The sequence below is a fragment of the Scyliorhinus torazame genome, chromosome 17 (genome assembly GCF_047496885.1).
Source record: "Scyliorhinus torazame isolate Kashiwa2021f chromosome 17, sScyTor2.1, whole genome shotgun sequence".
NCBI classification, from domain to species: domain Eukaryota; kingdom Metazoa; phylum Chordata; class Chondrichthyes; order Carcharhiniformes; family Scyliorhinidae; genus Scyliorhinus; species Scyliorhinus torazame.
Window position 1 is genome coordinate 140,489,668 of NC_092723.1, and position 26,379 is coordinate 140,516,046.

General features: G+C 45.6%; 1 protein-coding gene across 1 annotated transcript in view; it reads left to right on the plus strand.

The window, feature by feature from the left end:
* usp31 (ubiquitin specific peptidase 31) overlaps positions 1–26,379 on the plus strand; it is a 202,524-nt gene that overhangs the window by 162,112 nt on the left and 14,033 nt on the right. The window contains exons 6-14 of the mRNA XM_072481189.1: positions 5,671–5,800; positions 6,121–6,301; positions 8,923–9,034; positions 17,334–17,431; positions 20,074–20,151; positions 20,610–20,739; positions 24,279–24,398; positions 24,744–24,969; positions 26,094–26,252. Coding sequence (XP_072337290.1) covers positions 5,671–5,800; positions 6,121–6,301; positions 8,923–9,034; positions 17,334–17,431; positions 20,074–20,151; positions 20,610–20,739; positions 24,279–24,398; positions 24,744–24,969; positions 26,094–26,252 — 1,234 coding nt within the window. The remainder of the gene's footprint in view (positions 1–5,670; positions 5,801–6,120; positions 6,302–8,922; positions 9,035–17,333; positions 17,432–20,073; positions 20,152–20,609; positions 20,740–24,278; positions 24,399–24,743; positions 24,970–26,093; positions 26,253–26,379) is intronic.

Below are 26,379 nucleotides of genomic sequence, written 5' to 3' on the forward strand. Positions count from 1 at the left end.
GGAGCCGACGAGTTTACATGCCTCCATCTTGTAGCCCGTTATGTCTTGCAGACCTTGCCATAGACAGCGGGGATCCGTGTGGCTAGCCTGGGACTCGAGCTTGGTCCGGTACTGTCTTTTGGCATCTTTGATGGGTTTCTTTAGATCATATCTGGCTTTCTTGTAGAGGTCAGGGTCGCCTGACTTGAACGCCTCAGACCTAGACTTCAGCAAGCAGTGGATATCCCTGTTCATCCAGGGTTTCCGGTTGGAAAACACACGGATTTGCTTCTTTGGCACACAGTCTTCTACACACTTACTAATTAAGTCAGTTACTATAGAGGCGTACTCGTTCAGGTTCGTCGCAGAGTTTTTGAAATATTGACCAGTCCACTGACTCTAAGCAGTCCCGTAGGAGATCATCCGATTCCTCAGACCAACAATGCATGACTTTCTTTGACGGATTCTCCCGCTTCAGTTTTTGCTTATAAGCCGGGAGCAGGAGCACAGCCTTGTGGTCAGCTTTGCCAAAGTGTGGGCGGGCGATAGAGCGGTGGGCATGCTTGATATTTGTGTAGCAATGGTCCAGGATGTTTGGGCCTCTGGTGGAACAGGTGACGTGTTGGTGGTAACTTGGTAGTACGCTCTTGAGCTTGGCCTGATTGAAGTCCCCAGCTACAATGAACAAGGCCTTGGGATATTTCGTTTCAAGGCTATTTGTGGTGGTGAATATTTTGTCCAGTGCGATTTTCACCTTCGCACGGGGTGGGATGTAAACTACCGTCAGGATAACGGAGCTGAACTCCCGCGGAAGGTAGTAGGGGCGGCATTTTAGCATCCGGTATCCTAGGTCCGGGAGCAGAAACTCGCTAGTGTTGCTACATCTAGGCACCAGGGGAGGTGTTGATTAGGAGGCTGACCCCACCTCCCCTTGCCTTGCATGAGGCCGCCGTACGGTCCATTCGGTGGATTGAGAAGCACTCTGGTTGTAGGGCAAAGTCCGGTGAAGCAGGAGTGAGCCATGTCTCCGTGAAACAGAGCACACAGCAGTCCCTTAGTTCTCTTTGAAAAATGAGTCTGGCTTTAAGTTCGTATAGCTTGTTTTCGAGAGATTGGACATTAGCTAGGAGTAAGCTAGGCAGAGGGGCTTTGGGGCCGCATTGTTTCACTCTCACCTGCAGGCCTGCATGTTTTCCACGCTTCCTGGAGTGACTGCTTCTTTTCGAGCCTGGGAGACGGTGAGAGTATGCAGTGTTAAGGGAATAGTTGTGTCCAATGAGGTTATTCCCTCTGGCCGGTGTGTGGATGGAGGATTTGTTGCCTTGCTTGCGGTTCCTGGGCCGGTAGGTGGGTCTGCGCGGTCGAGCATCCCGGGTCGCTGTCGGGCTGCGGCTTGTCTTCACAGGTTGGTGGATGTCCAGGCCATGCTCCGGGAGCGTGGATGGGGTGAAGGCCGTTAAGTAGATGATGTCTCTGGGATCGCGGTTGCGGATGAGTGAATGGCCGGGTCCGTGTGTTGGGGTCCGCAGGGTCCTTTCCAGATCGCGGTCTTCCTTCAGAGGACGGAGGATCTCTAGACCTGCAAGTAAATTTAAAAGAGCAGTATTAGTGATTGTTAGGCTGTGGGATTGGTTTTTAGGAGTGTGGGGCGACTGTAGAGGGGGGGGGGGGGGGTAGTGGAAGTAGTGCTTGGGGCCTGCAGGGTGTCGCAGCTCTCTGGGTCAGTGGGGTTGGAAGCTGGGGTGGGGGGGCTGCAGCTGCTGCGATGCTGGTCTGGTCGTTGGAGAGCAGCAGAGTGGAGGTCCCGGCTTCTGTGGTGTTTTCCAGGTCTCTGGCAGCTTGTAGAGTGAAGGCCCTGGCTTCTAGGGCGTTTTCCTGGTCTCTGGCAGCCACTGTAGGGGAATTCCCAGGCCTAGGACTGCAGCTCCGGCAGCTGCTCACACGTGGTCGGCTGGTCCGGGTCGATTTCAGGTTGTCAGTTTCAGGTGTCTCCGGTAATCTGTAAGTAATTGAATTAGAACATTGTTCGAGAGTTTAAAAGAGTTAGAATGAAGTTTTAGAAGCATAGAAAGAGAGTAAAAGATAGAATTAGAGGGTATGCTGGGCACAGCTTGCAAGACGTCGCCTCGCTCCGGCGCCATCTTTCTTTCATATCTCCGGAGTTTGAGTAGTATCCTTTGTAATCGAGGAGTCATGTCATTTAGGTTCTTTTGGATGATGTGCACCAAGGGTCTATGATCCGTTTCAACGGTGAATGTTGGTAGGCTGCAGACGTAATCATGGAATTTTTAAGTGCTGGTGAGAAGACCTAAACACTCCTTCTCAATTTGAGCGTAGCGAGTCTCTGTCGGTGTCATTGCTCGTGATGCATATGCTCTTGGAACCCATGACGAGGTGTCATCTTTCTGTAACAACACTGCTTCAATTCCATCCTGACTTGCGTCAGTCAAAATCTTGGTTTCGCGATCTGAGTCAAAGAACGCTAAGACGGGTGCAGTGGTGAATTTTGCCGTTAACTCCAACCACTTTTTTTGATGTTCCGTCGTCCACTCAAACAAAGTTGATTTCTTGATTAACTTTCTTAGAGATGTTGTGTGGTTGGCCAAATTTGGGATAAATTTGCCTAAAAGATTCACCACTCCAAGGAAGCGAAGAAGTGCTTTCTTGTCCTCAGGGACTTTCATTGCTTCAATGGCTTTTATCTTGTCTGTGTCTGGTCATACACTGTGTTCCGATATCTGGCCACCCGGGAACTTGAGCATGGACATGCCAAAGCTACATTTAGATTTGTTCAGCTTGAGGCCATGCTCGTTCATGCGTTTGAAGACTCTCTGCAGTCTCGACACATGTTCCTCTGGAGTCGAAGGCCAGATGATAATATCATCCACGTAGACACAAACTCCGTCTATTCTTTCCATCATCTGTTCCACGATGCGGTGGAATATTTCAGACGGCGAGATGATACCAAATGGCATTCTATTGTAACAAAATCTGCCGATAGGTATATTGAAGGTGCAGAGCTTTCTGCTGGATTCTTTTAGTTGTATTTGCCAGAATCCTTGGGATGCATCTATCTTGGTGAAGATGCGTGCGTGTGCCATCTCGCTTGTAATTTCTTCTCTTTTCGGGATCGGGTAGTGTTCCCCCATGATGTTTCTGTTTAGATCCTTGGGGTTGTTGCAAATTCTTAAATCACCCGAAGGCTTTTCTACGCACACCATCGAACTGACCCAGTCAGTCGGTTCCGTGACCTTGGGGATGATGCCTTTCTTCTGTCGACTTGTGAGTTCTGATTTTAACCATTGCCTCAGTGGAGCAGGAACTCTCCTTGATGGGTGAACTACCCGCTGCGCATCAGCATGCAACAGAATTTTGTATTCAAATGGAAGTGTGCCCATTCCACTGAAGTAATCTGGGTATTGATCCAGTATTCCTTTCAATTCTGACCTGAAGAGCTTGATGAGACGGTGCCAATGAGTAAATCCTTTGAATAAGGTTCAACTGCTTGCAGGCTTTCGCACCTAAGAGCGACGACTTGTCTGATTGGACAATCTCAAATCTCAGGCTCGTCTCTGTGTTTGTTGGACACTACTAAATGGCATGACCCCAATGATGAGATTGCATTGCCATTGTAGTCCTGAAGTTTGCAGGCAGCTGTAAGGAGTTTGGGAGTTTGCTTGATCTTCGTGAAGTCGAGCTCCGAAAGCAGGTTAGCAGAGGCACCTGTATCCAGCTTGAATTTAATTGGGCATCTGTTTACATCCAACACTGTGTTCCATTCAGCTTCGGAATCAATGGCATGGATGGATTGCACTCGTGATGTATTCTCTGTGGAGTTTTCAAACTTTACAGTAATTCCCTCTTGGAATGTTTTATCCAGGTAATCATCTTCTGGATCCATTGCACTATCTGGGTCAGACTCATCCGTTTGGAGTTGTATACGTCTAATGTGACTGCTTTAGATTCGGTCTTTGACTTTTAAATTGTGGTGCAGATCTGCACTGAGCAGCATAGTGGTTTAGTCTCCCACATTGGAGACATTGTTTGCCTTTCGCAGGGCATTTTTTTCAAAAGTGGACGATTCCACACCTCATGCGCGTCACCACGTCAACAGCATGATGCTCCGTGTGTCTTCGCGCATGCGCAGTGCGGTTCTTGGCCGTTTTGCATTTTTTTTTCATACTGCGCATGCGCAGGGCCCGAGTTTGTGCGCGCCAGATGGCTGCCGTTGGAAACATGCAGCCTCTTCAATCGGGACACGGCCTGGATGCACTCGACCTCGTGGAGGTTTTTTGGGCCACTTTCAGCGATCTTGTACTGCAAGTAACGATCTTTTGACTCTTCATGCACCAAACATGTTTCCATAGCGATTTCAAGAGTCATTTTTAAAAATTTAAGTAATTGCTCGCTCAGAGATTCATCAATGATTCAAAATACTATCTGGTCTCTGATCATTGAGTCATTTAGTGCAGCAAAATTGCAGGATTGAGCTAACAGTTTAAGGTCAGTAAAAAAGCTGTTAAGATTCCTCTTTCCCTTGCATTCTTTTTTTGAAGATGTAGCTGTCTGGACCTTGCAGTGGCTATCAAATTTTTCAAGGATTTTTTCATACTTTGTTTTATCCTGACTTTCTGTGTAGTTAAAAGAGTTGTAGATCTCTTATCGTGTGTTGACCAGCCGTAGTCAATAAAAAAGCTATTTTTCGAGCATCTGTCACGTGTGTTAAGTCAGACGCTTCTACATACAGTTGAAATTGTTGTTTAAACAACCGCCAGTTAACATTAAGGATACTGGTGATCCTGAGGTGACGAGGAGCTGGTGGTCTGTCCATCGTGCCTGGAATCAGCAAGTTTTGTTCCAAAGGCGATGCTTCTGTTGCCGAATAGCTATCTGGTTTTCTCTCTAAACTTACTAAATTTAACTACGTAGGTACAGTATCCACTCTGGTACCATATTATATTACTTGGTTTAAGTAAATATGTTGTTACTAACCGTAGACTATGTTGAGGAACACTCTTCGAAGTAAACTGAGAATTTATTAAGTAATGACAAAACTAATAAATGAGTTTGACACTCTACTGATCAAACTGTATCTAGGCTGCAACGTGATGGCTGGACTGAGATCTCTCTGCTACACTGATGTTCTTCCTGTAACTCCTGCTGGAAGTGACAGAGAGAGAGCTTCTGGGAGCTCCGGCTATATTGTGGGTTGTGTAATGCCCTCTAGTGGTTATGCCACAGCTGGGTGTTGTGATTAACCCCTTAGTTACATGCCTGTCTACATATCATTATAACCCCCACAACCCAAAAATGTGCAGGTTAGGTGGATTGACCACGCTAAATTGTCCCTTAATTGGAAAATAAACAATTGGGTATTTTAAAAAATAAATAAAAATAGACCTTGGAATTTGGTTCCAAACGCACCAAATTGATTACATGTACAACTCTTGTCATCTTGATGAGAGAGGCAAAACATTCATCCCATCAACTTGTGCTGCAATGCAGTCCAGGTCTTCAGAGGCAGAGGTAACCAACTCTATCACCTTCTCTTTGAATCCTGGGCTTATTGTGTAAAGTTTGTCACTGAGGTTTACTGTGCCATGTCGTGACTGAGCAAGTTCCTTCAATGATTTTAAAACCCTTTAATCAAATATTGTGCCTTCGTTACTTGACTCATTTTTTTTGTTTCAGATTGTTCTAACTGAAATTTATTATGATGGATTCCATCGCACCTTCAGTGATGGTGATGCCTTAGATACAATTCATGAAAACGACTGTATCTATGCTTTTGAGTTACCCGATGTCCATATTGGTCAAAGAGGTAAGTTTGTGTCCAAGAATTAAAGCAGAGCACCTAACAGCTTGATTTTGTAAAGCTTTAGTTCGACTACTTATATTTGTAATGTGACTGTGTGTGTTTTTTAGACAACCTCAGTTAAATAGATAGTTGAGAAATCATTGATCATTTTTCATGGAACTTTTTTGGGTGGATTTTCTGCTCAGGACCTCTTGGCTAAAACAGTTCGCTTCTATTCTGTGATCAATCTCTCTATGTCACAGATAATTTTGTTAATTAACATGTCTTGAAATTTAGCAAATCTGCATATGTTTCTAATCTTCTGATTCTGTATTTGTTTTCAGCCATGCTTACAAACATGAATCAAAATAACTTGAAGTACAGCACTGATCACCGGTCCACAGCCTACCCCCATGGAGGAGTGAAACAGGTCAAACTGGAGAGAGTGTACAACAAGGGTTTGGGACATGAGAAATGGATGTTGCTGGTGTGTAACCAATGCTGCTCTGGGCAGCAGATAAAAAGGTAAATTATCCAAATGTTGATTCATTTCAAATTTATAAGTAATTGAATATTTCTGCTATGTTGTCACAAAGTTGTAGGGTAGCAGTTTTAGGGATGGAATTGTTGGTGTGCAGTTGTTTAAATATGTGGTACCAATGAGAACACGTGCGTAAATTGTTCACGTTGCACATCAATATGCTGGAGGTGCTGTGAATCTGTAAAGAGCTTCATTAAATTGTTTTAAAATCCTCCACTTTTGGGGACCATCAGTTTCCATGATTGTTTGTTTTTGCCAAGTGCCCATTTTCCATTCCCTAGAGCAGTCTGACTGCTAAGTGTGTTGTAGTTGCTTGGTATTAGAGACATGTTGCTTAGCTTTTCATCTTGCACACATTAGGACAAATGCATGAATGCCAAATTTTAAATGTTCACAACAGTTTATACCACAGGAGAAAAGGGGTGGTGATTGGTTGGCAAGTTGACTGATTGGCTAAGGCATTGCTGTGGAGAAAGCAATGGGTAAACTACAGGCTAACCATGCTTAAACATATTCCTCCGGCTATTGTAATAGGCAGCGTTCAGACCTTACACAATCAGCCTGTGCTTGCACATCACACAACAAATGTGATTCTGCAATTGGGCAGCACTTGCTGAACAATCTTTGAGTGCGCTAATAGCTACACTATCAAACAGTTTAAGATAATCAATCTTGCTTGTAATGTGGCTCATCGCTCACTAGATGCAATATAGATTCATGGATAGGGATTTGTTCACTGCCTTGCACCTTTTTTGAATACTCTGATGCATGGAAAGCCTGTAGTTTCTCAATGACAATGCCTCAGCCAGGGTTGACTTTCCAATCATCGGCACACTTTTCTCCTGTGGTATAAAGTGTTGTGATTTAAATTTCTTGTGTTTGTCCTGATGAATGCAAGATAAAAAGATTCCGTAATGTGTCTGTATTTTCAGTAATATTTATGTTATATAACTGTCTGAAAAATGAGGTATTGTGTTAAACGTGAGAATGGGTAAGTTTGGGTCACGTACTGAGTGGCAGTGTTCAGCAACCTCTTGTTTTGCCATTGAATCACGTTTTTAATTACGTTCCTGATTGCTTCATTTCCAGTCAGTACTACATTGCCCCAGACTGTAAACTCCCCAAACCTTCAGTTGTGTAGGGGTGACTTGATGTAGATTCTAGTCTATGAAAGTTGTTTTAAAAAAAATTTAGAGTACCCAATTCATTTTTCCAATTAAGGGGCAATTTAGTGTGGCCAATCCACCTACCCTGAACATTTTTGGGTTGTGGGGGCGAAATCCACGCAAACATGGGGAAATGTGCAAACTCCACACGGACAGTGACCCAGAGCCGGGATCGAACCTGGGACCTTGGTGCCGTGAGGCAGCAGTGCTAACCATTGCACCACCATGTTGCCCTGCTCTATGAAAGTTTAAGTTTAGATCAGATGGATGGTGTGTGTGGGTGAAGGGTGAGTGATGGGGGTGGTGATCTGTTAGATTGGGATACTTCTCGACCTGAGTTTGATTAAAATGAAATGCATCATGTGGTGATGTGAGGGTGGGCATATAGTTGGATCAGTCCAGAGGGAGCAGTGAGCTGCCCATGCCTCCACCCTACAGTTGGCCTGTAAATAGTCTTGGCATCAGTTGCTGTGAAGTGTGGCCAATACCAGCAGTTGCTTCACAGCGCCAGGGTCCCAGGTTCGACTCCCGGCTTGGGTGACTGTCTGTGCAGAGTCTGCACTTTCTCCCTGTGTCTGCGTGGGTTTCCTCCGGGTGCTCCGGTTTCCTCCCACAAGTCCCGAAAGACGTGCTTGTTAGGTAATTTGGACATTCTGAATTCTCCCTCCGTGTACCCGAACAAGGGGCTTTTCACAGTAACTTCATTGCAGTGTTAATGTAATCCTACTTGTGACAATAAAGATTATTCTTACTATTACCATCAATAAAACAAAGCTGGAAGGATCTCTAACTGACCAGGTTAGATCTAGCTAATATGACTATAATCCATTTTAATCTATTAGTTCTCTTATCAACTAGACCTGTTTTCAATATTGTTGATTTTTTAAAAGGCAAAACATACAATTGCCAATCGATGTAAGAATTTTTTTGTCCCTTGTGGATGCTGTGGGATTGAGCGCACCGGCTAATGCCCACTTTTAGTGGTATGTTGACATCATACAGACTTTTCAGCCATCTTCCATAAGCACCATTTGTTAATTTAAATCAGAATTCTAATTCTGTAGTCTTGTTGGCAGAATGATTAATGAAACCGACCTGTGTAATTTAATTAACTAATCCAGTGAACTGGTTAACACAAAATGCAGTCTAGTTACAGACTTGGGGTGTAATTTAATTAACTAATCCAGTGAACTGGTTAACACAAAATGCAGTCTAGTTACAGACTTGGGGTGTAATTTAATTAACTAATCCAGTGAACTGGTTAACACAAAATGCAGTCTAGTTACAGACTTGGGGTTAATGGTTTTGAGGAATAAAAGTTAGGGTTCAGACTTTGCACTGATGTTTCAATGAGTCCTTGCAACGTTGTCATTTAATTTCTGACTTTGTTTTCAATTGTTTCTCCTGTTTCCAACACCCTATTGCCATCTGTTTTCTAGGTTTGGTCATCCCTTTGTACTCTGTTTGGATCGTAAAATAACATGGGATGGACTGCAAAAAGATATATTGGAAAAGATGCGACATCTGTTTAGGTCAGGGATGTTCACGGAGGTAAGAGAGGCTGCTGGGTTCCCATAACCTAGAGAGTCGTTTAAAGGAACACTGCGGGTGAAATAGCAGCACCAGCACAGGATCCAAGATCAGACCATAAGATATAAGAGCAGAATTAGGCCATTCTGCCCATGAGTCTGCTCCACCATTCGATCATGGCTGATATGTTCCTCATCCCCTTTCTCCTGACGTCTCCCCAATACCCCTGATCCCCTTATTAATCAAGAAATCCCCTCATTAATCAAGAACATCAGAATCAAGAACATCAGATTTGTGTTTGAGGTGCTGTTCCCAACAGGGCTATAGACCAAGAGCTGGAAAGTGGAATTAGGCAGTTCTTAGAACATAAGAACTAGGAGTAGGAGTCGTCAATTTAGCCTCTCGAGCCTACTCCACTGTTCAATACGATCATGACTAGTCTCATCATGGCCTCAACTCCACCGTCCTGCCCATTCTCCATAACCCTTCAACCCGTTACGAATTAAAAATCTCTCAACTCCTCAAATTTACTCACTATCCCAGCATCCACCGCACCCTCGAGTAGCGAATTCCACAGATTCATGACTCTTTGGGAGAAGTAGATTCTCTTCATCGGTTTTAAATTTGCTACCCCTTATCCTGAGACTATGACCTCTCGTTCCAGAATGTCCCACAGAGGAAGCATCCGCTCCACGCCTACTTTATTCATACCTTTTATCATCTTGTACACCTCAATTTGATCTCCCCATATTCTTCCAAATTCGAGAGAGTATAGGCCGAAACTGCTCAATCTCTCCATACGACAAACCCCATATTTCTGGAATCAATGTGGTGAACCTCTTCTGAACTGCCTTCAAGACTATCTCTTTTTCCTCAAATAAGGGGACCAAAACTGTGCACAATACTCCAGGTGCAGTCTCACCAATGCCTTGTGCAGTTGCAACAACACTTCCTCCCTTTATACTCTGTTCCTTTAGTTACAAATGCCAACATTCCATTTGTTTCTTTATTACCTGCCTAACCTGCATGCTAGTTTTCTGCAGATCATGCATGAGGACACCCAGATCGCACTGCACTGGAGCTCCCCGAAAACACACTCCATTTAGATAATCCAACCGAAATGGATGACCTCACACTTATCCATGTTTTTTTTTGAAGTTTAGAGTACCCAATTATTTTTTTCCAATTAAGGGGCAATTTAGCGTGGCCAATCCACCTACCCTGCACATCTTTGGGTTTTGGGGGTGAAACCCATGCAGACACAGGGAGAACGTGCAAACTCCACACAGTGACCGGGATTGTTCCCGGATCCTCTGCACCGTAGGCAGCAGTGCTAACCACTGCGCCACCGTGCCGCCTCACTTATCCATGTTAAAATCCATCTGACACATTTTGGCCTGATCACCTAATATCCTTTTGTGAGGTTCTTGTTTCCTCATTGCAAATGACTGTCCCACGTATTTTAGTGTCATCTGCAAATTTGGCTATAGAACCTTCTATTCCTGTAACCAAGCCATTTGTATAGATTGTAAATAGTTGGGGCCCAAGGATCGAACCCTGTGGCACCTCACTAGTTACATCTTGCCATCGAGAGAAATACGCATTTATCCTGACTCTCTGTCTTCTGTCCATTAGCCAGTCTTCTATCCAACCTAATAAATTACCCCTAACCTCGTGTGATCTAACCTTGTGTATTAATCTTCTGTGTGGCTCTTATCAAACGCCTTCCCAAAGTCCAGATATACTACATCTACAGGATCCCCATTATCCACTTGGTTTGTTACATCTTCAAAGAACTCTAGCAAATTAATCAAACATGATTTACCCTTCATAAAACCATGCTGACTCTGATGGATTATGTTTTGTCCAAATTCCCGATATTACTTCCTTAATAATGGATTCTAACAATTTCCCAACAGCTGATATTAAACCAACTTGTCTGTAATTTCCTACTTTCCGTCTCCCTCACTTTTTGAATATGGGCCTTATGTTAGCATTTTCCCAATCGACTGGAACATTTCCGGTGTCCAGGGAATTTTGGAATATTACAACCAATGGATTCACTCTCTCCAGTGCCACTTCCTTTAACACCCTAGGATGTAGGCCATTAGTTTGTTGATTACTGTTTCCCTATTTATGTTAATTGCTCCACCCTTTCTATTACGTCTACTTTACCCGTTCCGATAGGGATGGTACTCGTGCCCTCCACCGTGAAAACTGAGACAAAATATTGATTTAGCATCTCTACCATTTTCCCAGCATTAATTCTCTGGTTTCAGCTTCTAAGGGACCAATACTTGCTTTAGCCACTCTCTTCCCTTTAATGTACTTACAGAAGCTTTTACTATCCTATTTGATATTTTGAGCTAGCTTTCTTTCATAATTTATCTTTGTTCTTTTTATTACGTTTTAGTAACCCATTGTTTATGTTTGAAACTTTCCCAATCTTCCAGCCTGCCACTGGTCTTTGCAACATGGTATAGCTAAGCTTTTGACTTTATATTGTCCTTAACTCCTTGCTTAGCCATGGATATTTTTTTTTTAACCCCTTTTACCGTCTTCCTTCCTCTCTGGAATATATTTTAGTTGTGAGGAATTGAGTATCTCCTTAAACAACTGCCATTACTCATCAGCTGTCCTACCTTTTAGCCTTCCTGCCCAGTCCAGACGGGCCAAATCTGTCCTCGTTCTTGTGTAATTACCTTTGTTTAATTCCAGAACACTAATGTGGGACTCCACTTTCTCGTCCTCGAACTGAATTTAGAATTCTATCATACTCTGGTCACTGTTCCCTAGAGGATCCTTAACTCTGAGGTCATCACTTAATCCCTCCTCATTACACAATACCAAATCCAGAGTTGCCTGGTTCCTGGTTGGTGCCACAACATATTGTTCCAAGAAACAATCTCTAAGACGTTCAATGAACTCTCCCTCCAGGCTATCCAAGCCAATTTGATTAATCCAGTCTATGTGCATATTAAAATCACCCATGATTATTGCCATACTTTTTTTATAAGCCCCCAGTATTTCCTGGTTTGCACATCCTAGTTGCCCTTCAGAAGGTGGTGGTGAGTTGCCTTCTCAAACTGCTGCAGTCCTTGAGGTGGAGGTCCACCTACTGAGCTGTTAGGGAGGAGAGTTCCAGGATGTTGTCCCAGCGACAGTGACGGAACAGCAATATGTTTCCAAGTCAGGGGGGTGAGTGACTTGGAGGGGAACCTCCAGGTGGTGGGGTTCCCAGGTATAAGCTGCTCTTGTCCTTCTAGATCAGTGTTTTTCAAACTTTTTTTCCGGGGACTCATTTTTACCAACTGGCCGACCTTCGGGGCCCACGCTGGCCGACCTTCGGGGCCCACGCTGGCCGACCTTCGGGGCCCACGCTGGCCGACCTTCGGGGCCCACGCTGGCCGACCTTCGCGCCCCACCATTTTCTCTTACCTTGGTTGCTGCTGACAAATTGGAGGAATCGCAATCGCGCCCAAAGCACGTGACGTCAACGTTTGGGGGGGCGTGACCAGCTCTCTGCCTCCCTCAGGCAGGAAGATTCCATTGCATTCTAAAAAAATCTTCTCCTGCCTCTCCGATTGCGCAAACCTACCTTCGCTAATAAATGAAAGGGTTCCAGATGCCTTCTTAACCACCTTAGCAACCTGTCTCGCTCCCTTCAGGGATCTGTGGACATTCACTCCAAGGTCCCTCCCTTCCTCTACACTGCTCAGTATCCTCCCATTTATTCTGTAATTCTTTGCCTTGTTTGACTTCCCCAAATGCATCATCACCTCCCACTTCCCTGGGTTGTATTCCATTTGCTGCTTTTCTGTCCCTGGCCAGACCAGGAACTGCATCATATTTTGAAAGAAATGAGGGATAAAGCATTTGCTCCTGTATCAATTTACATTTCATTCAATTCCGAGGTGTGGGCTGGTTGGCTGGCCAGAATATTCTTTTGTTTCGCCACTTGTTTTCCCTCATGTATGAATAGTGCCTTATGCTCAATTGTGTTCCGAATGAAGCAAAAATGTGGACATGGGCTGGTTGGCCGAATGTGGTGGTATATTCAATGTAATTCAGTGTAACGCAGGATTTGGCTGCTTAGGTGCTGGTAGCTCAGTCAGTTTTGGGATCAGAAATAGAAAAGAAATTCATAACAGAATTAGAAAGTACCGTCACATTTTGGGTGAAATCTTGCCTTTAAATGTTAGCTTGATCAGTTTTCCTTATTGGAGCTTACATAACCACGCGGTTCTGCGCATGCGCACCGATGAGCGGGCACGCATGCGCAGTGTGCCCGCATTTTTTTATGTTAAAGCCAGCTGCTGCAGTTGTTGCGCGCGAATTTGCGCAATCAGGAGCGCCGCGATGGACGGCTCCGCGACCCTCCCAACACCTGCCCACGACCCATCCGAGGGTCACAACCCCGACTTTGAAAATGCCTGTTCTAGATGATGGTGGTTGTGGGTTTGGAAGATGCTGTCTAAGGGACCTTGGTGAGTTACCGCAGTGCATCTTGTAGATGGTACACACGGCTGCCACTGTTCGTCGGTGGTGGAGGGTTTGAATGTTTGTTGAAGGGGGAGCAATCAAGTGGGATGCTTTATCCTGGATGATGTTGAGCTTCTTGAGTGTTGTTGGAGCTGCACTCATCCAGGCAAGTGGATAGTATTCCATTACACTCCTGACTTGTGCCTTGTAGATGGTGGACAGGCTTTGGGGAGTCAGGAGGTCAGTTACTCGCCGTAGGATTCCTAGCCTTTGACCTGCCTTGGTAGCCACAGTATTAATGTGGCTAGTCCAGTTCAGTTTCTGATCATTGGTAACCACCAGGATGTTGATTGTGGGGGATTCAGTGATGGTCATGCCATTGAATGTCAAGGGGCGTTAGTTAGATCCTCTCTTGTCGGAGATGATCATTGCCTGGCACTTGTGTGGCGCGAATATAACTTGCCCCATGTCAGCTCAAGCCTGGATATTGTCCATCTCTTGCTGCATTTGGACATGGACTGCTTCATTATCTGAGGAGTTGCGAATGGTGCTGAACATTGTGCAGTCATCCGCAAACATCCCCACTTCAGACCTTATGATGGAAGGGAGGTCATTGATGAAGCAGGTGAAGATGATTGGGCTTAGGGCACTACCCTGAGGAACTCCTGCAGTGATGTCCTGAAGTTGAGATGATTGACCTCCAGCCACCACAACCATCTTCCTTTGTGTCAGGCATGACTCCAACCAGCCAATCATTACAGCACTGATCCCTTTCTTCACCAGAAAAGCTACACCACCTCCTTTTCCTTTCAGCCTATCTTTCCGAAATACTGAATACCCTTGAATATTCAATTCCCAGACTTGGTCTCCTTGTAACCATGTCTTATACCCATTTGTCTCTATTTGCGCCGTTAACTCGTTAATTTTGTTCCGAATGCTTCGTGCATTTAGATACAAAGTTTTAAATTTGTTCTATTGTCAAATTACCGTACTCTTTTATAGTTCCTTGGTGCAAAAGGACATTTGACCATCCTGTCCCTCACCCTTTAATATCTGGTAACCATCTGCCACATGGCTAACCTAAACTCCTAATTCCTGCTCTAATTTTGGTTTACTGATTTTTCCCTGCAACTGAACTCCTCCCACCCCATTCAGTTTAAAGCACTATCTACAGTCCTAGTTATACAATTCGCCAGGACTCTATTCCCACCATGTTTCAATGAAGACCATCCCATCAGAACAGGTCCCTCCTTCCCCCAGTACCAATGTCCCATGAATTCAAACCCATTTCTCCCACCCTCATCTTTAAGCCATGCATTTACCCCTGTAATCGGATTGACCCTGTGCCAATTAGCTTGTGGCTCAGGTAGTAATTCAGAGATAATAATCGCTTATTGTCACACGTAGGCTTCAATGAGGTTACTGTGAAAAGCCCCTAGTCGCCACATTCCGGCGCCTGTTCGGGGAGGTCGGTACGGGAATTGGACCCGCGCTGCTGGCATTGTTCTGCATTACAAGCCAGCTGTTTAGCCCATTGTGCTAAACCAGCCCCTGATTGTTACCTTTTTGGTTCTGCTTTTTAATTTAGCCCCTAGCTGCTCATATTCCCTTAGCAAAACTGTTATCCTTGTTCTACCTATGTCGTTGGTACCTATGTAGACCACGAAAACTGGATCTTTATCCTCCCACTCCAAGTTCCTCTGCAACCCAGATGAGCTATCCTGAACCCTGGCACCAAGTCGGCAATACAACCTTCGTGAGTCTTGATCCTGGTAACAGAGAACAGTGTCAATGCCCCGAACTATACTATCCCCAATGACGGCTGCATTTCTCTCTCTGCCCCCATTTGAATGGCACCCTGTACCACGGTTTGCTCATCCTCCCTGCTCTCACCATTCCTGTTCACCCAGGGAGCAAGAATCTCAAACCTGTTGGACAAGGACAAGGGCTGAGGCTCCTGCAACCTTACCTCCTGGATCCCTCTACCTGCCTCACTCGCAGCCATACCCTCCTGTCCCTGACCACTGGCCAAATTCAGGGTAGTTAGTCTAAGGGTGTGACTGCCTCCTGAAAGACAGCATCCAGGTAACTCTCCCTCTCCCTGATGTATCGCAGCATCGGAAGCTCAGAATCAGCTCATCAACTTTGAGCTGGAGTTCCTCGAGCAACCAACACTTACTACAGATGTGGTCACTAGGATCACAATGGGGTCCACCAGCTCCCACTTTGTACTGTCAATCAATCTTGTGGAGCATTTAACCACTTCGAATGTTACGAGAAAGAGGCTAAAAAGATACCTGCCCACCCACAGCCTCAGTTGAATTTGATGTGTGAAATACAATTGTTCCCCAAAGGCAAACTCTGCTGTTGTAGCAAAAAATATCTTTTAATTAATAAACAGAAATTAGATGCTAGCAAGTGAGCAATACAGAAATATGGAGGGGGTGGTGGTGGCGGTGGGTGCAGATGTAGCATTGTGGAGTGACTGTGTGTCTGACTCTAGAAAGAAATCCAGTGAGTTTGGGGAATTTTGTGAAAATCCCAGTGTGAGAAACCAGAACATAATTCAAAGTTTGTAAGTTTAATAACTAAGCGGGTGGCACTGTGGCACAATGGTTAGCATTGCTGCTTCACAGCGCTGAGGACACAGGTTCGATTCCGGCCCCGGGTCACTTTCCATGTGGACATTCTCCCTGTGTCTGCGTGGGGTCTCACCCCAACAACCCAAAAGATGTGTATGGTAGATGAATTGGCCACACTAAATTGCCCCTGATTGGAAAAACAAAATTGGGTATTCTAAATTTATAAAGAAAAAAATAACTAAGCAGGCAATGTCTGTTTCATTACAATTCAATCAATTTGAGAAATTGGATGTGTACCAATAACTTGGGAGTATTTAAATACTTAATGGCTGTCTTTGATAATTGAAATATCTACAAAGTAAGCAGTAGGGAGATTGGTTGACAATGTAATACGGTTTCGATGTTTAGATCCTGTTGCTGTATCTCGGTCATCCATAAACATCTACTTAAATGTGCCTCAGTTGCTGCTTTTTTTCCTTTGGCTTTCCATATTGTGTTAAAGGTAAAAATTACATGGGAGGTCTCTCTCATGCAAGTTGTTACTAAACGTCTGAGTGTTGTGAGGGAGCAATACCTGGGATAAATTAATCTGTGATTAAACCAATCTGTTTTAAAAGGCTTGATTTTTGCTGCTGCTAGATTTGAATGTGCATTCCTTTCAAATTGCATTACCGGCCGCCTTGATAGTTGGTGCCCTTTATCCATAGTACCATTCTATACTGTAGAGATTCATGATGCAAATTAGCAACAGAATACTGAGTTATAAGGAAGGGTTAGAAAGACTCAGGCAGTTGGGTTTGGAAGAGGTGTCTGAACAGGAACCCTAGGGTGTATATGATAGCAAACTGAATCGAAAATGTAAAACTGAACTGCAGCATTCAAGAAAAGAAGGCAGCGATAGGCAACTTTAAGACTGATGTCAGGCAGTCCTTCAGAGAGGCAGAGAGATTAGTTAGCGAAGGGAGAAATTCCAGATGTTCTTGATCATGTATTGTGATGAGGACAGTGGTTCGAAGGTGATACTTTCTGGAATAAGCGTCTGCATCGGGTTTCAGATTGATAGAATACTAGGAATCTGAAACTGAAGAGTTGGGAAAATGCAGGGCAAAGAACAGGGAAAAGATGAAGGTTTTTTGGACATAACCCTGCTCTCCTGATGCTGTCTAACCTTTGCTGACTCCCTGCTGTCTTGTGTTGAAAGCAGTGTGAAGTGCTGCAGCCCTCATGTTTTTACATTATCGTTGCTCTTTCCCTAGGTTGGTCCTTTTAGTCTGCGAGTGCTTGGAGGTGGTATGGGAAAGTCATACCTTTCACCCCAGGAAGAGTATCCCTTGTGCCAATTGGCGGCAGAAAGGTAATTCCTCATTTGATATATATTTTTTGTTGTGTAAGCTGGATTCTTCACCAGTGGGGACGTAACGAGCTGCATACTGGAAATGGGGGCTTGGGGCCTGTTTTACAAATTATGGCAGGGAATCTCCGAATAATGGCATTCACCAAGTTACAGTGCGTAGTTAAAAGTTCAATACCTAACATGTAGTTTGAGTGAGATTGAGTTTGCTCATTACATTATCATCAGCAAAGATTTGCTTTTAAAATTTAAGCAAAATTGTACAGTATCTTGTGTAATAGATTTAAATAAACACTCCAAATAATTATTTTTCTTCAACACTCACTCTCATGAGGCCCTTATAGTACTCACAGTTACATCCCACCTTGGTTAGTTATGATGCTCAGTATGTAAGGGGGGGGCGAGTGGTTAGCACTGCTGCCTCACAGCGGCAAGGGCCCGGGTCCGATTCCGGCCTTGGGTAACTGTCTGTGTGGAGTTTGCACTTTCTCTTTGTGTCTGCGTGGGTTTCCTTCAAGTGCTCCGGTTTCCTCCTACAGTCCAAAAATGTGCAGGTTGGGTGGATTGGCCATGCCAAATTACCTCTTGGTGTCCAATGATGTAGATTAGGTGGGGCTGCAGGGATAGGGTTGGAGAGTGGGCCTCGATGGGCCGGATGGCTTCCTTCTGCACTGTAGCGATTCTATGAAACTCCACCTGTGTACTCAGCTAATGTTGCTCTTAATATGTCTGTGTCGAATCAGTGTCCAGGCTGCGAACATGCATCCATTATTCAAAATTTGTCCATCTAAAAACTTGACATTTTTCTCTCGGTGCTGTTCTGGAAATGGAGTAAGCACGAGAATGAAGAGGCCATTCTCTGGCTGATCAGAGAGGAAGGAATCAGCGAGAGTTGTGCTCACAGGGGGGGGGGGGGGGGGGCCTCAGTGCTTCAGTTGGTTAAGGCATTTCATTAATAATTTGAGGTTCAATTCCCAGTCTTTTGTAAATCAACTGAAGGTGTTGCTAAAGGAATGATAATTGGCCTCAGCTCCCCTGACTATAAGAACATAAATTTTAATTTTTTTTATTTAAAAAAAATGTTTTTTTTAAAGAGTACCCAATTAATTTTTTCCAATAAAGGGGCAATTTACCTACCCTACACATCTTTGGGTTGAGGGGGCGAAACCCACGCAAACACGGGGAGAGTGTGCAAACTCCACACTGACAGGGACCCAGAGCCATGATCGAACCTGGGACCTCGGTGCCATGAGGCAGCAAATGCTAACCACTGCGCCACTGTGCTGCCCCTATAAGAACATAAACTCAGCCAGAGTGTGCTCCCCTAGTATCTGTGGGCATTCTCTCTCTGTAAATTGTATCAGTTGGGAGGTTCTGCAACGTAAAGCAGGGTGGGAGTGGGGTTTCTGTGTAGAATGCATCAGCTGAGAAGTGCACTGGTGAAAGGATATGGCAGTGAACCAGAAGCTTGGGGTGTTCTTGATGAGTGGCTGCGGCGGTGAAAGTGCGGCCTTCAGTGTTAGCTGTATTTCCGCTCCACCTGCATGATCTCCTCACGCACCTGCTCGTTCAGAGCCTGTCAACTGGGTTTTTAGTGATGAAAATGATGGTTACATCTGAGGTAACTCGGGGGCTGGTTTAGCACAGTGGGCTAAACAGCTGACTTGCAATTCCAGCAGTGCGGGTTCAATTCCCGTACCATCCTCCTCGAACGGGCGCCGGAATGTGGCAACTAGGGGCTTTTCACAGTAACTTCATTGAAGCCTACTTGTGACAATAAGCGATTCTTATTATTAACTTTTGTCTAAACAGTTCTACAATGAATTAAGCAAATGTGGATGCTGGAATCTGAAACAAGAAGAGAGGATGCTGGCAAAACCAAGCAGGCCCTGCAGCATCTGTAAGGAGAGAAAGCAGAGTTAACATTTCAAGGTCCTTTTGAACTGAAATTCCATCAGACCCAAAGGACTCAAAATGTTGCCTCTGCTTTCTCACCTCTGAGATGCTGCTAGTTCTACAATGAGATGGGAGTGGGGAATCGATCATACACACAAGCTGGTGGACAATTCAAAATCCCCAAATTCGGCATGATCTTGGTCCTGATGATGTGGATTTTGGACATTGGACCTGTACTACTGAATCTGTCTGAATAAACAAACCCATTTATTGCTAGGAATATGTCAGCTTGCGCTAAAGGCACTATTTAAATGCAGGTTGTTGTTGAGATTTCACTAGTGATTTTCTCTGATACGTTAGTTATCTTGGAGACTGCAGAATAGAAATTCCTGTACTGAGTTTATTTATAAATGGTACATTGGAATAACCCCAGGGCTCTGGCTATACTTGGGCTACAACCCGTTGCTAAAACTGACTGAGCTTGTAGATTTTTTATCACGATATGAGACTTGGGCTTCAACCCTAAAAGTGTTTAGGGGGCAACGAAAATCTGAATCACAGAATTGCTGGAGTGCAGAAGGAGGTCTGCAGCCTATTGTGTCTACACTTGCTGCCCAAACGAGCTATTCAAGAGTACCATTCTCCCACCTTCTTTCCAAAACCCTACACATTCTTTTAAGATAATAGTATAATTCCCTTTGAATGTATGTCTATCTGATGTGACTTAAACTGGATGTCCCCTGTTTCAGAGCATGGAAGTCCTGCAGACCCGGTGGACCTCAGCACATTAAGATCATTGTGGAATGGGACAGAGAAACAAAAGATTAGTAAGCATTGTAAACTTACTGTAATTGTAAGCTGTTACATTTTTCTTTTCATGCCTCTCCATGGCTTCCTGTGCATTACCTAGACCAGCGATCTAATGTAGTCGAAGTTTGGGTCTCGAGAGCAAGATACTATGGTCAATTGTTTCAATTTGTTAGGAGTGTGTGTGGGAAAGGGCCAAGGCAGACCAATCCCAATATGTTGCCCCCTGCTGTCAGGATGGTCATGGAGCAGGGACTGAGAGTAACTTACAGGAAAAGCTATTCTATTTAATTGGATGGATGCGAGCTTGTGTTACATTCCCACTCTGCAGGTAGCATGAGGTTCCAAGGCTTCATTGGTTGAGTGCTGGGAAGGGGGAATTCTGAAAGATTCCGAATTATGTACAAAAAAGAAGTATGCATTTGCGTTCTTTGATGGTTCTGGTGTCCAAATTTCAATTCTCTACTTTGGTTTGCAGCTTGTTTGGGAGTGCTGAGGATGAGTATGTGCCAGACTCTGAGAGTATTCGCCAACAGCAGCAGCTTCATCACCAACCTCAAACCTACAGCTTATCTCAGTGCTTTCATCTCTACACCAAAGAAGAACAGGTAAAATCGGAGAGGGCGCCAGCTCTGGAAAAAGTAGGCGTGTGTCCGTGTGTATGTGTGTTTCCGCCCATGCATGTGTCCACGCGGTCCACAATGCTTTGAAAATATAAGATTGTTCAAGTGAACACGTAGATTACTGATGGCCGTCTGTGTTGGCACATATTAGCATGGTTCAGTCAATTAGCACTTCTACTTTGAGTCAGCTGAAGAACCTCTTTCCACCAAAGTGGCTTTGTGTTGCTGTGACCAAGCCAGATTGCAGCGGTATAGGTTTTATAATTTGTATAATGCTGATTTCTGCATTCAGACAGAGAACATTCTTTTTTTTTTTAATGCATTTGTTACAGCGAGCAAACACCCCGGGAAACATGCATCCCTACAATCAACTATACTGTCTGCCCCACCCGCACCTAACAGCCTCTCAAACACGGTCACAAGCATCCCCCACCTTGCTTAACTCGTACTTTGTCTTCTCTAATCGCTACCCCCCCAGTGGTGATGCCGACCGCCACTCCAGCAAAATTTGTTGCCGTGCAATCAGAGAGGCGAAGGCCAAGACATCGGCCTTCCTCCTCTCCATGAGCTCCGATATCGCCACCAAAGGGTCCGGGTCCAACTCCTCCTCCGCTATCCTGGCGAAGACCGCGAACACTCCCGCCCAGAACCTTTCCAATTTTTTTGCAACCCCAAAACATGTGTGCGTGATTCGCTGGCCCCCGCCCACACCTCTCACACTCATCTTCTACCCCCTGAAAGAACCCACTCATTCTCGCCCGAGTCATATGCACCCTGTGCACCACCTTGAACTGTATCAGGCTCATCCTTGCACAAGAGGAGGTCCTGTTTACCCTTCGCAGTGCCTCACTCCATACTCCCCAGTTGATCTCCCCTCCCAACTCCGCTTCCCATTTCTCCTTGATCTTCACCACCCGCTCGCCTCCCTGCTCCCCCAACCACTTGTATATATCCCCAATTCTTCCCTCCCCTTCCACATCCGGGAACAACAGTTGCTCCAGCAGGGTGTATCCTGGCTGCCTAGGGAGCCTCCTCCAGACCTTTCGCGGAAGTCCCTAACCTGCAGATACCTGAACTCACTCCCTCTCGGGAGCTCTACCCCCTCCCTTAGCTCCTCCAGACTGGAGACCCCTTCCTCCAAATACAGATCACTCACCTTGAACAGCCCCACTTCCCTCCACCTCCTGTATACACTATCCATCCCCCCCGGCTCAAACACATGATTCTCGCACAGCTGCGTTAGCACCGACATCCCTTCCACCCTAAAATGGCTTCTCAACTGATTCCATATCTTCACCGTGGACTGCACCACTGGGCTCCCTGAATACCTACTCGGAGCCATTGGCAACGCTGCTGGCACCATAGCCCTCAAACTAGACCCCTTACAAGATTCCTCCTCCATCCGAACCCACTCTACCTTTTCTTCTTCCCACCACCACCGCACTTTGTCCACATTTGCTGTCCAATAATAATAAAGCAAGTTCGGCAACGCCAACCCCCCCTGCTGCCTCTGCCTCTTTAGCAGGGTCCTCCCCACCCTCGGCACCTTTCCCGCCCATACAAAGTCCAAAATGATCGTGTCCACTTTCCGAAAAAAGGCCTTCGGTATAAAAATTGGGAGAGTTTGAAAGATAAACAAGAACCTGGGCAGAATATTCATTTTCACCACATGGACCCTCCCTGCCAGCGTTATGTGCAGTGTAGCCAACCTCTTAAGATCCTCCCTCGCCACCTCCACCAGCTTCATTAAGTTCCACTTATGGAGCTCCGTCCACTCCCTCGCTACCTGAATCCCCAAATACCTAAACCTATCCCTCGCTCCCTTAAATGGCATCCCCCCTAAATTAGCCCGCTGTGCCAGCTCATTCACCGGGAATACCTTGCTTTTCCATACATTCAACTTGTACCCTGAGAACCCTCCAAACCTCCCCAGCCGGCCTATAATCCTTCCCATTCTCTCCAACGGATCTGAAACATAGGGCAAGAGATTGTCGGCATAAAGCGACACCCGATGCTCCCTCTGCACCCTCATAATCCCCCGCAACTCTGCCAATCCCCTGAGAGCCATCACCAATGGCTCTATGGCCAGCGCAAAGAGTGGCGGTGACAGCGGGCCCCTCTGCCTCGTACCCCTGTGTGTCAAAGCTTTGTGAGCTCATATAATTCGTCCTCGCCCTTGGTGCCACATACAGCAACCGTACTCATGCCACAAATCTCGGCCCAAACCTTCCCAAAACCTCAAACAAGTACCGCCACTCCACCCGATCAAATGCCTTCTCCGCGTCCATGGACACCACCACCTCCGGTACCAGAGCCCCCGACGGATTCGTCACCACATTCAACAGCCGTCTTATATTAATCGCAAGTGCCTGCCCTTCACGAAGCCTGTTTGACCTTCTGCCACCACCCCGGAGACACACTCCTCCATCCTCCCCGCCAACAACTTAGGCAATACTTTCACATCCATGTTCAACAGTGATGTGGGTCTATACGACGCACATTCCACCGGGTCCTTCCCCTTTTTCGGAATTAGTGTGATTACTGCCTGCGTCATCGTCTCCGGCAACTCCCCCTTCTCCAGTGCTTCATTAAATGTCCCCAACAGATGTAGTGCCAGGTCCGTCGCAAATTCGTTATAGAATTCCGCGGGGTACCCATCCGGCCCAGGGGCCTACCTCGACTTCATACCCCTGATACTATCCAGCACCTCCCTCAGCCCCAGGGCCTCCTCTAGCGCCTGCCTCTTTGCTTCCTCCACCTGGGGAAAAATCAGCTTGTCCAGAAACCGCCCCATGTCCACGTCCTCTCCTCCCGGGTCCGCCTCCCTGGTAGTACTCCCTAAATACCTCATTTATCTTTCCTGGCTCTGACACCACATCCCCAGCCCAAGTCTGTATCTTCAATATTTCCCTGGACGCAGCCTGCCTCCGCAGCTGGTGCGCCAGCATGCAGCTCGCCTTCTCCCCATACTCGTATTGCACCCCCCCTTTCCCTACGCAGTTGCCCTACCGCCTCCCTGTTGTCAGCCTGTCAAACTGCCCCTGCAACTTTTTCCTCCTCACCAATCCCTCCACGGTGGAGGTTCCCTGTCAAGCTCCACTATCTCGCTCACTAGAACATACAGTGCAGAAGGAGGCCATTCGGCCCATCAAGTCTGCACCGACCCACTTAAGCCCTCACTTCCACCCTATCCCCGTAACCCAATAACTCCTCCTAACCGTTTTGGACACTAAGGCCAATCCACCTAACCTGCACATCTTTGGACTGTGGGAGGAAACCGGAGCACCCGGAGGAAACCCACGCAGATACTGGGAGAACGTGTAGACTCAGTGGGGAATCGAACCTGGGACCCTGGCGCTGTGAAGCCACAGTGCTAGCCCCTTGTGCTGCCCACTAGACGGTGACAGAGAACATTCTTGATCATAAAATATTAGAGCGGCTGAGTGATCTGCGCCTGTGCTCCTATCCTGTCTTTAGATTCTTGAGCTTTGCAATGCCTTTTCTGACTACCTTCTGTTCGACAGCTAGCACCAGATGATGCCTGGCGCTGCCCACATTGTAAGCAGCTTCAGCAGGGCAGCATCAAGCTGAGCCTGTGGACACTTCCCGATGTTCTCATCATCCACTTAAAACGCTTCAAACAGGTGAGTGCTTTAAAGTGGGGTTGGGAAAGTGAAAGCACAGTCCTTGCTTCTTAATTTGTTCAAGCTGTCATTGGGGGAGAGGGCTATACGGCATTCCTTTCGCATGTGTGTGTCATAGTCTTTGTTTAAGTGATGTTTTGGTCAGGATGGAGGTCCTATATAGAATGTTGTGAATCAGAATAAATCTGGTGATTTAAATGCCTTTGTGGGTGCTTTATACAGCATTTAGTATTTGTTCTGTACAACATCCAAAGTTTTGTGTCGTCATTGCCTTGAACTGATATTTGCTGTATAACTATGTACTTTTGTGTTAAACAAACATTTTGTCTTGTCTTCCTCAAACAGGAAGGGGATAAAAGGACCAAGCTACAGAACCTGGTGAAATTCCCCCTCACAGGCCTGGACATGACTCCTCATGTAGTAAAACGCAGCCAGAGCAGCTGGAGCCTTCCTTCTCACTGGTCTCCATGGAGACGGCCCTATGGGCTTGGCAGGGATCCCGAAGACTACCTCTACGATTTGTATGCGGTGTGCAATCATCATGGCACCATGCAAGGAGGACATTACACGGGTAGGGACCTCCACTGCAAACCAAAGTTGCACCTAGTCCCATGTTGCTCAAGCTTTGTCACTGTCTGCCTTCCCAGCCATGATTTTGCTCAAGTGCATGTACCTGTTACAGCTGTGCAGATGCTGCATAGATTTCAGATAATGCCACCGTTTTCCCAGGGGGAGAGGAGGGGGAAAAAATTATTGTAAGATCTAGGCGTTCCCTAAGTCTTTCTGACTGCATCCTGTGCGCAGACTGGGATCAGCCAGTCTGTTAATTGGGTTGGTTTGCCACCTTTTTCGGAAGAGGACCATGTTGTCTGGGTATAGAGTCCAAGAATCCAGCGCTTGCTCTAAAGCTGAGTGGACAATTTGGCTTCGTACTGTCATGTGAGAGTACCTTTAAGAAATGGGTGTTTATAAATGGGTGTGTATATAAATACCTGTAGTGAGAGTACCTTTAAGAAATGGGTGTTTATAAATGGATGTGTATATAAGTATCTGTAGTGAGAGTACCTTTATGAAATGGATGTTTAGTACTGCAGTGATGTCAGAGAGTGGGTGGAGCTGGGCTGTCTGTCAGCTTTTTACTTTCGGTTTAGGCTGTTTGCTGCAGGGTGTGTTTTAGTTTAGTTTTCAGAGCTGGATAGCTGCAGTCACAGCCAGAAGGTGTATGAATCTCTCTCTGTAATCTAAAGACTGTAAATCGATCCTGGTGATTTAAAACTAATAACAGTGGTGACTTTAACCTGATGTGCTTCTGGTAAAAGGTGTTTTAAGTCATATGGATGTTAAAAGGAAAGCTTAAAGGATTACTTAGTGTTGTATTTGGGGGTTGTATTTGAATTAATGGTTGCTAAGATGTTCACGGTATGTTTTAAAAAAGGTTAACTTGAGTTCATAGAATAAACATTGTTTTGCTTTAAAAATTACTTTTCCATTTCTGCTGTACCACACCTGTAGAGTGGGCCGTGTGCTCCCCGTACCACAGTCTATTAAAAGTTGTGGGTCAGGTGAACTCCATGATACACTTTGGGGTTCTCTAAACCCTGGCCCATAACAGTACTAATGCTGTTTTAATTTTCGTCCGTGCATGCAAAGTTGTTGAGTTCGACTGACCAATTCCTCTCCTATCCTATTGTGTAGCTTATTGCAAGAACTCAGTGGATGGTCTGTGGTACTGTTTCGATGACAGTGACGTTCAGCAGCTCATGGAAGATGATGTCTGCAAGCAGAGTGCATACATCCTGTTCTACCAGCGGCGAAGCGCTATCCCTTCATGGTCAGCAAACAGCTCTCTAGCAGGTAATGCGTTAGATATCTCTGGAATTAGCCTGCCTTACGGAGTGGTTGGGAGGAGAGACAAGCAGCCAAGGTTACAGCTTTTGATGCTCTCATTTGACTGTTGCTAGAAAATGTGCATAAGTGGATA